The sequence below is a fragment of the Pseudoliparis swirei genome, chromosome 12 (genome assembly GCF_029220125.1).
Source record: "Pseudoliparis swirei isolate HS2019 ecotype Mariana Trench chromosome 12, NWPU_hadal_v1, whole genome shotgun sequence".
Classification (NCBI taxonomy): domain Eukaryota; kingdom Metazoa; phylum Chordata; class Actinopteri; order Perciformes; family Liparidae; genus Pseudoliparis; species Pseudoliparis swirei.
In genome coordinates this window covers 14053403-14068151 of record NC_079399.1, presented here as the reverse complement: position 1 = coordinate 14068151, position 14749 = coordinate 14053403, and the positions used below count along the sequence as shown (strand labels likewise).

Sequence of the window (14749 nt, the reverse complement as noted above, 5' to 3'; positions counted from 1 at the left end):
GAATATGAATTGTTTATTAGGTACACATTAGGTTGATGCTAACTCGAGTACAACCTCACTTTTAAACTCAAGTAGTACTCACAAGCTCATCTTGTCCTTCTCTGTGGTTAAAACCTCCAGGAAAGCTCTGGTGATCTTCATCTGTTTGTGATACTCTTTGACCTGTTGCAGCTGTGCTGCTTTGACCTGCACTGTGGCAGAAGCATCTAGCAGTGCAGCGCTCCACTGTCCTTCAACTCTTTTCCAGGTATCCGGATCACAAATCCTGGCATCACTCGTGCTTTTCATAGTCGCCACTTGGTCCTGCACGCATCGCCTGTAGTCCTACAGTAGACAGAATCCGTTCAAATGATTTGCCATTGTTGTAAATGTATGTATATTTTACCTTCTTTAGAGAAAATGTTATGTACATTTTTTATATTAAATAAAAATAAAAGTGTATACCTCTGCCTCCCGCAGTTGTTTGGTCATTGCGGTGACATCGAGTTGTGCTGGTTGATAACGACATGCCAGAACTCTTTGGACTGTTCGGACTAATCGAATCTGTGATTCACCAGGAGTGGACTTCAGGTACCAATTCAAGTCAATGTGCGGTGTCCGCTATGGTAACAAACACAACCACGAAAGAAAAAGCTGTTAAAACACTCTCTTATACTGGAAATGTCAGAAAATAGTGAGGAAATGCCTGTTGGGATTTACTACAGCCCAACTCAGTCCAACAACTAAAAAGTATTGATTGACTATCACATAAGAGAAAGAAAAACAGTAAATCCTCACATGTGAGAGTCTGGGGCGAGGGAATGTTAGGTATTAATGATGAAAAGTGATTTAAATGATTGACTTTTGCATCAATTTCTTTCTAGGCTAGTTGTCCTGGTTTACATTTTCTAGTTTTCTTCGCTCTTTGGCGTATACATGAAATTATGCAATATCACACTTGGCATAAAAACGTTTCAGTGCAAGTCACAGACTGCATCCTGAGAGTAATTGGACCCACTTATGAACCTGCAGGAAATCATTACATCTCAAATCTCAAAGGTCCATCCTGTGTACATTCCTGTCAGCAGCATCATGGGAATATACACAAACCTCAATCACAACACCGCTGCTCTTATCTGGCCACTGGTACATGCAATTAGAATTGACGTCTTTCCCTTTTTGGACGTTTGAAGCTATGCAGTTATTATGCTTTTTATATCTATGCCCATTAAACATACTGTATGCAATTACAGTAAACACCTTCTAGTTAAAAAACACACAACATAAACACTTTTTTTTATCATCACATACATGACCTCTGCTTTTTACCCATCTTAAGTGTTTAAAGAGCAGCGCATCAACTTTCAGAGTTTCACTCGAGGACACTTTGGAGGAGCCGGGGATTAAATCACCTTTCTTGTGATTCAAGGAAGACCCGCTCTACTGCCCGAGCCACGGCCGGCCCCGAAAATCACTTTAACTCCTCCAATCAGTGCTGTTACCTTTTGTAGACACTCTAACGTTCAGATTTGTGATGAGTCAGCGTCTTAACACAGAGCAACATGTTGTTCAACAGCAAGTCTCCGGTAGATCTAACAGAGAGGCACCAAAATCAAAATCAGTTGATACTCACATGTATTATGTTACTGCTTTCCACCAAGCTCTGGATCTCAGACAAAACCTCCTGCATGGTGGACTTGTGTTTGTTGTCCTCCGGTGATCCACCTGTCGCCTCCCGAGCCGGCAGATCAGGTGCTGAACCCGGGCCCGTCCTCTCAGACTCCATGCTGCCTTGGGTCTGATGCCAGACACACAGGAGACAGCAGTGGTGTCACAGCTTAGCCTCCTTTTTTCCGGTTTGTCCACAGATAATAACAGAGTTTCCTGTTCTTTTCCTGCTCTACAGTAGGAAATGTAACTATGTTGCACATGGCCCGGCGAGTCAGGACAGTTTACACAGGAATGTGCCTGAGTAGGGAGCAGTCTGCCCTGAGGGAGTAGGACTCAGGCTATTCATCTATGAAGTGCTTCCTCCCTCGCTCTCGAAAAAATACAAGTGATCTGTTATAACTTGGTTAGACAATGCAAACACCAAAACATAACATTACCTGCGAGGTTACTCCCAACAGGGGAGTTTCCTTGTGAACTATGGTGGCCATGAGCAAGGTGTGTCATATAGCAGAGTGCAGGTAGAGGGGGAAGAGGATTTAAAAAGGCAACGAAGGTTTCTAAATTTCTTTGGGGGAAACAAATGTTGTACTCTGTTTTCATCTCAAAAGGGGCGTGAACATTTAGGTGCATAACCACACCAACAATATATGATTACAAATTTGTATATACATATATATATATATATATATATATATATATATATATATACAATACCGTTCAAAAGTTTGGGGTCACTTAGAAATGTCTTTATTTTTCAAAGAAAAGCACTGTTTTTTCAATAAAGATAACATTAATCAAAAATACACACTATACATTGTTAATGTGGTAAATGACTATTCTAGGTGGAAACGTCTGGTTTCTAATGAAATATCTCCAGAGGTGTATAGAGGCCCATTTCCATCAACTATCACTCCAGTGTTCTAATGGTACATTGCGTTTGCTAATCGCCTTAGAACACTAATGTCTGATTAGAAAACCCTTGTGCAATTATGTTAGCACAGCTGAAAACAGTTATGCTGGTGATATAAGCTATACAACTGGCCTTCCTTTGAGCTTGAAGTTTGAAGAACAAAATTAATACTTCAAATATTAATCATGATTTCTAACCTTGTCAATGTCTTGACTATATTTTCTATTCAATTTTCAATTCATTTGATAAATAAAAGTGAGTTTTCATGGAAGACACAAAATTGTCTGGATGACCCCAAACTTTTGAACGGTAGTGTATATATTTACTATCTCGTGAATCATGATCACTCTAATCCAGTGGTTATCAAACTGTGAGGAGCGGCCCTCTAGTGGGGCGCAGTGGTATTACAGATGGGGCGCAGGAGGAAATGCAGAAATACCTGAATTGAGAACTTCATATATTACACAAGTTCAAAGTACACGGACATAAAACTAAGTCATTAATATATACTTGTTGAAATGCCTGTACCTTCGTGTGTACATGTTTACGTTACTCTGTTCACAGGTTATACTTGTGCATGCGCTACGGCCAAGATTCTCGGCGACTCACTGATTCTTAGCGTTTTGCCAAAAAACAATCATTAATGTTTTGAAAAAAAACTGTTTGTAAATGTCAAAGAAGAGTGACCCAGTTTAACATGTGCAAAGTGGGCAAGCAAGCACAGTGGATTTATCTGGAACATCCAGGTCTTCTGCCAGCAGAGCCGACCAACATCAGTCTGCAGCGCAGCCACCAATTATATCGCTTTTGAAAATGCAAATATTTTTATTACGTTACATGTCAGGATCTTTTATGGGACGTCAAGGTGGCTGACGTCTATTTGGCAACTGGTCATGCTATCGCAATTTCCCCTTATTCGAGTCCAGCTTGGACCTCTGTTGCACTGATGCAGTCGGACAACATGGCACCTCATTAAAATCAAGTTCATTCAATGAAATATGTAATATTGTGTTGTTTTTGTGATCTACTGCATAATTGGACGTCTTCAGGCCTTATGTAACAAGTGTAACAATCTCTTTTTGGTGAAACGAGTGGTAGTGGACAAAGCACCAGGTGATAAAGGGCAGAAGAAGACATGGCATTGTTTTGAGGGGTCATAATCCAAAAAGGATGCATGGAACCACTGCAGAAAAAGACAGTGAAGCAAAATTCTTGAGAAAAAGGTTGATACAGAGAAGATGGCTCGACAATCTGTTGTTGTTGTTTTTTACATCTACCTGTCTCTTATTCACCTCTGTTTCCTCCAGCGATGCAGGCACCTCCCACGGACTCTTTTCAAATGGCAGCGTCGCTTTGACTCGTCTTCTTGGCGCTGTGGAAGGTTTGGACTCCGGGCCGTCAGGGTCACGTCTCTCTCCCGTGTTTTCTCCCTCTGCCATCTCCAGCTGTCCTGTACCAGCACTCTGTGCAGTGTCAGCAACAGTCAGCTGTTTATTGTCACCAGCAGGTATTTCTGCTGCACTTAAGGCATCTACCTCCACAGTGCACAAGGCTGAGCTCCTTGTTTGCTCTTCAGCGTGACGGAAATCTGACGTCTCCTCTGGTTTGACATGCGGAAGTGTAGTTTCTTCTGCAAGTGCACCAGTGAGCTGATATTCAGCTCCAGTGCCACATGATTTGGAGGAACTCAACACCTCATTGTGCTTTAACGCATCGCTTTCTGACTTTCCTTTGCACATTATTTTGGCACTTGCAGACCTTTTTTCCTTCAATTTTGTAGGTACTAATGCCAAAGGGTTTCCTGGCAGTGAGTTCGCCACTTGAGACTCATTTAAGAAACAGCTCTTCGTATAATGGATCTTCAAGTCTGTTTCATCCAATTCCAGACTCGATAATGTTGTAGAGACTGCAGATATCTTCTCAGGAATACGTGTGAGCTGTACTTGGCAAACCTGTGAACATTTAAGTACATCTGGTATTCTGGCTCCAACATTGTCCTGTAGCTGGAACTCGGGCGTCTCCATGTCCAACACTGTCGTGAACACTTTATCTGGCCTCACACTGATGTCCTCACAGGATTTCCCCTTTTCCTGATCATCAGGAACTGATTTAAATGTCTCCGATTGGGCTGCTAGATGTTGAGACACAATTTTACTGGTAGAAAGGCGGAAGTTGTCAGGCTTTGTTGCTGAGGATCTAAGCAGAGGTGTGACACAGTGAGCTGAATTGCTTTCTTTGATATTGTCAGTGCCTCTAAGTGACAGTTTTGAGTCCTGTGTTGAGGCTTTGTCTTCCTGAAAGGGTTCAGTGGTCTCTTGCCGAGCTTCTAAACTCTTGCTGAGAGCAGGAAGCGAGTCTGACATTAAAGTGTTATTTCCAGAAAGTGTCCTAAGCCCACTGCTTAAAGGATTGCGATCAGTATTCAATATGCCAGTATCATCTTTGGGCACACAATAAGTCGTTACGTTTGTTTTTGGCAGAGCTGATGATAACTTTTGTGATTTGAAAACATCTTGGATTCCTGCGCATGAGAATTGATCAGCGACAGTTAAAGCGTCTTTGGTTTTGAGTTTGTCATTCAGATCACTTTCAGAGTTTTCCTGGCTGTTTATTGCAAAAGGAGAAGCAGCAGGACACGTGGCCATAGTTGTATCAGGTGAAGCTAAATACTGTTCATCACTTTCACTTCTAAAAGTTTCTTCAACAACTCTGTCCGGCAAATCGTTGACCAACTGCACTTCACAAAGATATGCATTGATTTGTGTACCCTGTTAAGTTAAACAAAACAGTAAAGCACATAATTGTTTTATCATCATCATCATCCTCATCATCATCATCATCATCATCAAAGTGTGTGGTACAAGTGGTACAATTCTGGAACTCACCAGGCATTTCGATAAGCTTGTGAGGACAGTTGTGCTCCCACTTAGAGCCTCGGAGGCGCTCGTCTCCAGTGTTGTTGTTAATTGGGTTCCCAGATAGTTCAGAAGAAGATCTCGTTCAGTGAGCACTTCACGAAGACCTTGTTGAAGCCACAGCCCCTCGTCAAGAGCTGCCTATGAGAGCACAAACAGATATTTGAACTCCAAAAAAGACCTTTTCTACAGATAATCTATATTTTAGAATTTAATTCGACAATATCACATATTTTGTCCTGTGAGCAACATGAATGTATACACACAATGGCATGACAATGCATCCAGTAGCTGTTAATACATTTCACTTAAAACCACACCCATCAACCTCATGGAAGGTCAGGGAATCACCAATGTCATGAGATCAATAGTTGTAGATGTTGAAGTATTTCACAGGATATGTGAACATTTTGACGGGGGTGGGTCGAGATAAAGAATCAAGGGATCATCAAAGTCATCAGGATTCATCCTCTGTGCATTATGAATGTCTGTACACAATGTTATGGTAATCAATTGAAGAGTTGTTGGGATATTTTCCTTGAGAATGAAGCCCAAACCTGGTCTGATCAAGTTGGTGAGATAAAAGATCTAAAAATTACCCGATGACTTTTCTTTTGCATTTTGCCAGTAATAAATGGTTGTCATATTTCATAGACCTCAGTATAATACATGTACAATAACATACTAAGACCATCACTAAAAAGAACGGCAAAACAGTTTTTTTTTGTGGCAGTATCAGACGTGAAGCTGATGTAAAAATGAGTCACAACATGTTTATGATCTTTAGTAATGCTAAAGAGCAAACCTAGAAAAGACATGCCACATCCTCCCAGTGAGCACTAACTACTATGCCCACTGTGTCCTACAAAGAAGAGAAGGTAGTTTTAATTAGGGTGACGGATGGACCTGTGGCATTTTAAGAAAAGCTCTACAAAAGACATGAAAGTCCTGCTGGTCAGTCATGAGGGGTGTTTGATCCAGCAGAGGGAACTAGTCTTAACACAAAGTGCAGGCCCAGATGGGTTTGGATGGCTTGTTATTTTGGTTATATCCTACAGTTTTCTTATTGACAACAAATCCCATGTAATGGCCAAACTGTCCCCCAGAAATGCTTTAGTGCTATTTACTGCTGTTTGAATGATGCCACGTGAAAACTAAAGTGCCAAGCTGTTTTATGAGAGTACCGACAATGTACTTCATATTTTTGTCCTGTTTTTCCAGATGTGCGTTGGCAGAAGGAATCGAGGGGCTAAAGACAAAGTAGATGACATTCAGAGCATTAATATCCCTGCCAAACAATTATTTAGATTTAGTGTCGTAATGACTAGATGAGCAGGGAATGAATTGAATTGTAATTCCAGCTTCTCCGTGTTTGGTTGACATAGCAATGCCGGCCACCCCTGCCTTCTCGTGCATGTTCGAGCTTGTGAGCCCGCCCCCCTGGTGAGCTTGTGGCCGCCGCTCTGCAGACCAACACAGTCGTTGCAGTCGAGTGCCGCCCACTCGCAGGTTCCACCTCAGGTACACACGGTTCGCTCTGTCAGCACTCTACATCATGTCGAGGGCCGTTCGGCTCTGAATTTCATGATTATATATGAACAGCCCCATTGGTGGGTTGAGCTTCTCATTGTCTGACCATGGAAAGTTTAGAATAAGTGAACAAATGAGATTTCATTCTTGATGACTTGTATCTCTTTGTCTCGGTTTGTTTGTTAAGTTCATTGCAAATAATACGACTGTGAAGACATAAAAAGTTTTTTTTAAGCTTGTTAGATGAATTTGTATATTTTTTATTATTCTGGGATTTAATAAATAGATTGATAGAACAGTGTAGAATGTGTATGTTGCTGTATTTCACCTGGCTGGGTGATGATAGTTCAGCTTGTACTGTGTGTCTCCAATGCTGCAGCTGGTCGATGACCCGTCTCACCCTGTTAGCTGTGTTCTCTGCACACGCCTGCTTCTTTTTTAGAAAGATGGACGTGAGGCTACAGTGACAACACACACACGAGAGAGAGAGAGAGCGAGAGAGAGAGAGAGAGAATCAAACACCGAGTTCAAATACATAGAGATGTTCCTCTCACACCAGTTTCATTTTTAAATAAGGAACGAGGTTGAGTACCTCTCAAGGTCTTTAGCAACGGCATCGACAGTCAAAGTGACATCGGCAGGAAGACGTTCCTCTCCAGTCTTCTGCAGGTCGTACACTCTGACACCCAACTCTGCCAGCCTGGCATCACAGTCCTGAGAGAGAGAAACGCTTCTTTGATGCTTCTATACTCCCCCATGAACTTGTTGTACGCTGTTATTCGGGGGGGGGGGGGGGGGGGAAGCAACGTCCTATAGGACCTTTCAACAATACCTGTATTGTATACAACTGCTGCTTGAGCTGACTGGTATGAGGCAACACTTCAGAGTTCCCACACAGGTTTTCAGCCAGGTCTTTCAGAGCTGTTTGTACACAGGAGACCTCTCCCTTCACTCGTCCCACTCGCTGGCTGTCGTTTTCTGTGAGCAGTGCCAGCATTCCTGTGATGCTACAGTCTAGTGCCCTCTTGTGGTTTTGGAGGTTGCTGACTTGCTGGGAGAGGCTGGTCTGGGCCTCGGTTGTGGAACTGGCAGTGATGGAGTCCTTGAGTGTTACAATTTGTAAAAGCTCTTTTTCTATGTCGGTAACTTCTTGTCGCAAAACCTGAAGAGCGGAGAGACGGGCAGATGAAAGTAAATAGTAATTAAATAATGGGAAAAGTCTCCATCCTCTTCATAAAAATGGCCATTTCAATGCAGAAGGTGAAATGTATCAGAGGTTTTTCCTGATTCATTGGGGCAGTATACTTAATGGACCTCACCTCCAGAGCCGGGCCATAAGTGACCCGTCCAGCTGAGCTTTCTTTCTGGGCTTGACAGGCTGACATCCTTTCCTGCAGGGATGTCAATTTATGGCGGCAGTCCTGCAGTGACTGGCCAAAATGTTCCTCATTACGTACACCTTCCTCCAGGCTGGAACAAACACCCTGTGGACATTTCAGGCACACCGACCCACAGTCAAGATGGCTCATACATCATTTCATAGGCTTATGATGATTATACGGTTCCTCCATCAGATCGGCCCAAGCATCGGTTCAGGCACCCAACCTGTCATGCTCCAAATGTTATCATGTCTACTCATTTTACACTTAACACCACATAAAGTATATATTGATTGAACTTTTCATTCCTACTTATATCCCTCTGAGTGGCAGAAGTTTGACCCTTTAAACCACATATTTATTACTGTTTGCTAATACCTGCCAACTTGCTTTTAACTTATTGTTTAACAGTTAACCATCACTTGTATCTTATTTCTTAGAAGTATATTCCAATTTTCAAGTAATTATGTATCCATTACACCTCTTTATCATTACTTTTTAACATGCTAAATAGATTTATAAATTAGAAAAATAAATGTAAGGCTTCTAGGTGTTGCTTTAGCTAGTTTAAAATGTGTACTCAACCAAAATATCATAAATACAGTAATATTTTACAAAACCATAATTCTACCACGTACTGTTAGCCAATACATTCAACTTAAACCATTTCAATGTTATCCATTTATTTTAGCAGTTTATTTATTTAATCATCTCTTACTTCACTTTTTTACCTGTTTATTCTTTATTTGTTGGTAATAATTCCAGCTGGTTTTCCATTATCTTTGTCTATCTATTTATAATAATGTTCCTCTTTGCTACTACAGAAGTACACCCGAGGGTCTGAGTACCCTTGGTTGGGAATTACTGTGCAAGAACATGACAAGTTTTACCTTCAGCTCATCCATCAGTGATGAGCAGCGGGTCTCCAGGTCAGCCACCGATGGATCTTTCCAGCCGGCGTCGCTGGTTCGTGGAGCCATCTCCCTCCTCTGTTCAGCCAGGCCGGTAAGGCTTAACTGCAAGGATCCAGCCTCATCCTGCAGTTGACGGGCTCGATGGCAGGTCTGTTTGCGCTGTGACAAGCCGGGCCAGGGGAATAAAGTCGGGAGCTGAGCAGTTCTGTGCTGCAGCTCCTCCTCCACGCTGCAGCTGGCCTGCTGTCTGCGGTCCAGGTCGGAGGAGGTGAGGTCTGGATCAGCTTGTGGAACCCTGACGCACCAAGAATACCAGAACCACTTTAATCTGGTGCGTTACTAACAGGCAGGTTAGCTGTGGAGGTCTGCTGCTTAATATCATGATAATAAGTCAAACACGTTGCATTTACATTGTATTTGATAATAATAATTAAATAATTACTGTCATTTTAAGTTAATGTAGGAAAATGGCCCAAAATGATCATGATGAATGTGTCCTAAAGTAATTATTTTGACAGGGTATGGTTGTTATAGGATATACGGTATATTGAAGGGCTTCCCAATCAGACCAGTGCAGAACTCTGGCCTGTATGGTATCATGGAGCTCCTCTCCAGTTTGAGAGAGTTTAGATGTGAGAGTTTAGTAAGAGACCGTTAGTGTCTAGGGATATAGTAAACAGAATACAGAGGCAACAGACTCAGCAGGGAGGAGTGGAACCCAAGGAATACAGTTTTACAGGCTCAGGCAGCACTTACACATGGGAATTGTGTAAGGCAGGTAGAGCATTGGGGGGTTTGGGTTGATTATACCACAGCCTACTGTACGTGGAACAAAGCATCAGCGGTTGACAGGAGGAGACTGGCAGAAGAAGAACTTCAGAGGCAAGAAGAGGCTGATAGATGAGCAAAAGCTGTCTCTCAGGCAAAGCAGCACTCGTGGATGGGTTCGGAACGTGTTGAAAAGAAAAATGTAGCTGAAGGGACGTATGCATTATGTGCTTAGCATTATAATCTTAGTAAGCGGATAGGAAGTCCTTTATGTCCAGGCATAGCATCACTTCAATATGTCAGGGTGTAAAACAAGCCTGTCCCACTGCGCTCACCTGTGATCCGATTGGCCGGGCTGGAGAAGGTCCCCCCTCGCCGGCTCTGTTTTCTGAATGCCTCCCTGAATGTCCCGCTTCAGGCCGTCTCCATCACTCAGTCCGTGGCTCAGACGATTTGCAGTAACTCTGAGCTCTTGGAGGCGAGCCTCCCCCTCTGCCGTCACACCTACTACCGCCTGAAATCATGTGATACAGATGAGTTATTTCACGCACGTTACACTGCAGTCGCTCCGGGGACTGAGGAGCGTGTTGTGGATGACGTTGTTTTAGCTGTGCATATAAATATGTACAAAGTACAAAGAAACTAGAGGTCTCTGCCCTTGTATGACATAAAACACAACTGTAACCCAGTAAAATACTATGAGAATTATTATAACACGTAGATTATAATATGCTTTATTATAGAATGCAGGTGAGTCAGAAACTGAGCAGCTCAGTGAGAGCGGGTTATGTTTTCTTACCCGAGCAGAGTGACGCCTCGGCTCTACGGGACTCTGGATGCCGAGGTTTTCCTCAAGTGAAAAGTCAAGAGTTTGTCTCAGATCTGCGACTCCGCGCCGAGTCTGAAACGGCTCGACGGCGCCGCTCGGAGAGCTCCGCTTGTCGGCGTCGGTTTGAAAGCTGTGGTATCGTTCCAACAGTTTGCTGCTGGCCTCCAGCAGAGCAGGCTGCTGGAACGAGCTGCTCTGCAAGGACGACAGCAGCTGACCCAGGGCGTCTGTCCTCACCCTGCAGGGGGAAGACATGGGACACGCTGATGCTCAGTCATTCACACTTTCAGATGTTAAGGGAAGGGACTAAAGGTTTATCTTTATCTTTGCACGTGCAATTTTACGAGAATGGATTAACATGGGAAATAAGTAAAAGAGAGAAAAGAAGGTCACGACCTGCAGCTGTTTCAGGGTGTACAAGTAGAAAACGTAGAAAACAAGATAAGAAATCCACCGACACTGAATGAACAAAGTTTCATATCAATATTAATTGTGTTAAGGATGGAGGAGTCTCTGGAACACCAACTTTTACCTAAACACTTCTTATCTCTCCAAACAATGTGTTTAATAGGGGCACATGATTATCTTAAAGTAAAATGTATTAACTTTTAAAATCGCTGGCTCCTCCACCATTAATTGAAATAACAAGACATGTTTTGTTTTACATATTGGCAATAATTATCTCCCTCGATCTACAAATTTCCCAGCCTCTTGTGACAAAGCATGACAGTCATGCAGTCGGATGAGTCAGTCGTCTCTACGGAATAACAGGCTCGACAACTTCCATTAGTCCTGACTCATCATACGTCCCAACGTTGCACTACTGCAGGCGGTTGAAGTCTGCTAGATTACATTTGAGTTTCTACTACTTCCTACAACTTTCCGGGTCCAACCGATCATATCCCCTCTGCTTTTATTCGTACATTTTTAAGAAGACGTTGCTATGACTCATTTGGTGCCCACTACAAACTAAAGATACAGAATAAGAGTGCACACTGCCTGATAAGAGTCTGGACCTCCAGACCGATGCACAATATTTGCTTATTTCCACACAGAGCTCGAAGGCATTTATCTGAAATCAGAAAACAGTTTACCTTTGTTGAAGTGCTTCCTCTTGCAGGAGACGAAGGTCATCCTCCCCAGCTGCTTTTCCCTCAACGCCTCGCAACCATTGTTCCAAGTGCTCCGCTTCGCTTTGCAGCCTACGGGACACACACAGACGCATGTGTACAGGATGCACGTTACACTGTAGTTACACTGTAGTTACACTGTACTTTATAGTGATGACATGGTACTGCTGCAGAACCATGCACAAGTTGAACTCGTCCTGCTGTCGTATCTCCAGAGTTTAAACTGTATGATATGATTCCCAAAGAGAATTTGTACTCAAACCTATGATTGGGTTTAAAGTATATATTAGTAGTATTGCCTGTATAGACACATTTTCATATCTTAATCTTCTGTGCATTAGACCTTCATTGTTATCCAAAAGCTATAAACAATACAGAAATGAGCCACACCTGTGCATTGAGTGACATGTTCCTTGATACAAACAACCTGACGTGGTCATCACGCATCTCCATCCTGGAGAAGAAAGTTCCGAAACGGCTGTAGGAGACTTAAGAGGGCAACATGTCTGTGCCACATCCTTGTTGAGAGGTATTTGAGAGCATCATGCTGGACACATTACAAACTGGAATAAGATGTGATCTCCACGTAGAATATAGTTTTGCTTTTGGTGCAACCCAGTTGTACAATGAAAATAAACCACTTAACTGACTTTAAAAAAACGTGCTATTGGAAGAAAAAAAACAGAGGAAGCATCTGTAAGAGCTCCAGAAATACCTGCTGAGACTCTTATGCTCTTATTGTGAAGTCTCAGTGTGACATGTTATGTTACATGTTTGTATGCAGGCTTCATGGTTAAGAAGAGACATTAATCAACACTTCTGTGGATATGGCATGACTTGAGGGTGTTACCTGTCCAGAGCCTGGATGTCCCTCTCAGTCCGTTCCTCCACCTCAGAGAAGAGCCGGTGGGTGTTTCTGACTTCATCTTGAAGCTGAATCCCGTCTACAGACAAACTCCGTCGAAGGTCTGGACTCCCTATGGACGCCATAACACGCAGATCCTGCAGCAGACTCTCCGCCCACTCGCCCTGCGTCTGGAGCTCAACGTGGAGATCCTTTCGAGAAACACATGTTACTTTACGTATTTTAAAGCTTCAGCAATCAATGTCCACTCAAACACAAGCTTCGCTGTCAGAGCCTCTTTGTGTTGAAGTTTAAATGATATAAATTATAGCTTCTCTCAGATGATTTTGATCGTACAGTAAGTGAGCATTTAAAGAGTAAAATCTAAATCAACAATGTACAACTACCACACATTATTAATAATTGATGTCATATTAATTGAATGTGTTGTAACTCTGTTGTTCATCTGTGTACATGACATCTATTGCTTCTGACAATCCTGGAGAGGGATCCTCCTCTGTTGCTCTTCTGAAGGTTTCTTCCCTTTTTCCCCGTGAAGGGTTTTTTCTATTTCTTGGGAGTTGTTCCTGATCCGATGTGAGGTCAAAGGTCAGGGATGTCGTATGTGTGCAGATTGTAAAGCCCACTGAGGCAAATTTGTAATTTGTGATTCTGGGCTCTACAAAATAAACTGAACTGAATGGAATTGAACTGGTCGTACACGTTGCGACACATAAACAAACTAAATGCATTTTTACCTTAAGCTTTGCACGAACGGCTGCAATATCAGGAGCACTGAGAGTGAGAAGGGAGTCTTGAATCTTCTGGAGGGAGTTGAAGCATTCAGCCATCCTGGCAGTCATTTGTCCTTTAGCAGCCACCATCTGCCTGTGAACGTCCTCCGCTTCAGAAACAAGCTCCTTCAGCTGCTTCATCTTCTTCCTTATCTGGGTCTCCACGACCTACACAATCCTCAAATCAATCAAGAGGACCATCACATCAACCGTATATCCGTCAGCAACGTTTCAGCCTGAAACCCTCGCATCTCAAACACACACACACACACACACACACACGCTCCATGCTGTACCTGCAGCTCCAGAGGAGGCTCTTTGCTTTGAAGCAGGGCCGGAATCTCAGCGACTCTTTGGTGGAAACGCTCCATCTGCTCTTCTTGGGTCACAATCTCATTCTGGAGGCATGTAGAGGGAGATGGTCAGTGTTTGAAAGCAACCGTGAGAGAACTTGAAACTTCCAATAAGACAGAGCAGACAGGCCCGAACCTGTGTGTCAATACAGAATGAAACAGGAAGTCAGTTTTACCTGCAAGGCCCTGATGTCTTCCTCTGACTGGAAGGACGGAGACTGTGCAAATACTGCGAGTGTATTGGCGGTCCAACTCTCTACCTCTGCTCCCAGCTGGATGATGCCATCCCATAGAGTCAGGCCACGGTGAAGCTTCTCTCGGTGTGAATCTGTTCGCTCTGATATCTGCAGGAGTTGGAGTTGCAGGAGTTTGACCACAGACAAGCAAACTCAAAACACAAGATATCTGTGATGATAATGATCGACTATACGATGCTTTCGTTTAAATATGGGAGCAGCCACGCATGAAACAAAAGGGTGGATACTGTATGCCTCGCAAATCCTGCTTTAGCAACAGTCCGTAGAACTCTGCATAATCTTTAAGAAAAGCAGAAAGATATCAGTTAAAAACTGTTCTTCTGAAACTGAATTACAAGGAGAGGTTTGACAAACGTGTTTATTCCCTGATAGATGAAAGCCCATCTGTGAACAGCAGAGCAAGGATGGCAGTACGTAAGCGATGTTTGCAGAATTTACATTCACAAAAAGGCAGAACTAAAATATTGACGCAATAA

At 43.0% G+C, this 14749-nt stretch overlaps 1 protein-coding gene across 1 annotated transcript in view; it reads right to left on the bottom strand.

Moving 5' to 3' along the window:
• Positions 1-14749, bottom strand: part of LOC130202391 (nesprin-2) — an 83236-nt gene that overhangs the window by 48550 nt on the left and 19937 nt on the right. Inside the window, 17 exon segments of the mRNA XM_056427895.1 lie at positions 83-324; positions 445-600; positions 1613-1777; positions 3838-5328; positions 5446-5616; positions 7334-7463; positions 7598-7719; positions 7838-8167; positions 8325-8489; positions 9275-9593; positions 10402-10580; positions 10866-11133; positions 11990-12097; positions 12876-13081; positions 13628-13831; positions 13960-14061; positions 14193-14360. Coding sequence (XP_056283870.1) covers positions 83-324; positions 445-600; positions 1613-1777; positions 3838-5328; positions 5446-5616; positions 7334-7463; positions 7598-7719; positions 7838-8167; positions 8325-8489; positions 9275-9593; positions 10402-10580; positions 10866-11133; positions 11990-12097; positions 12876-13081; positions 13628-13831; positions 13960-14061; positions 14193-14360 — 4526 coding nt within the window.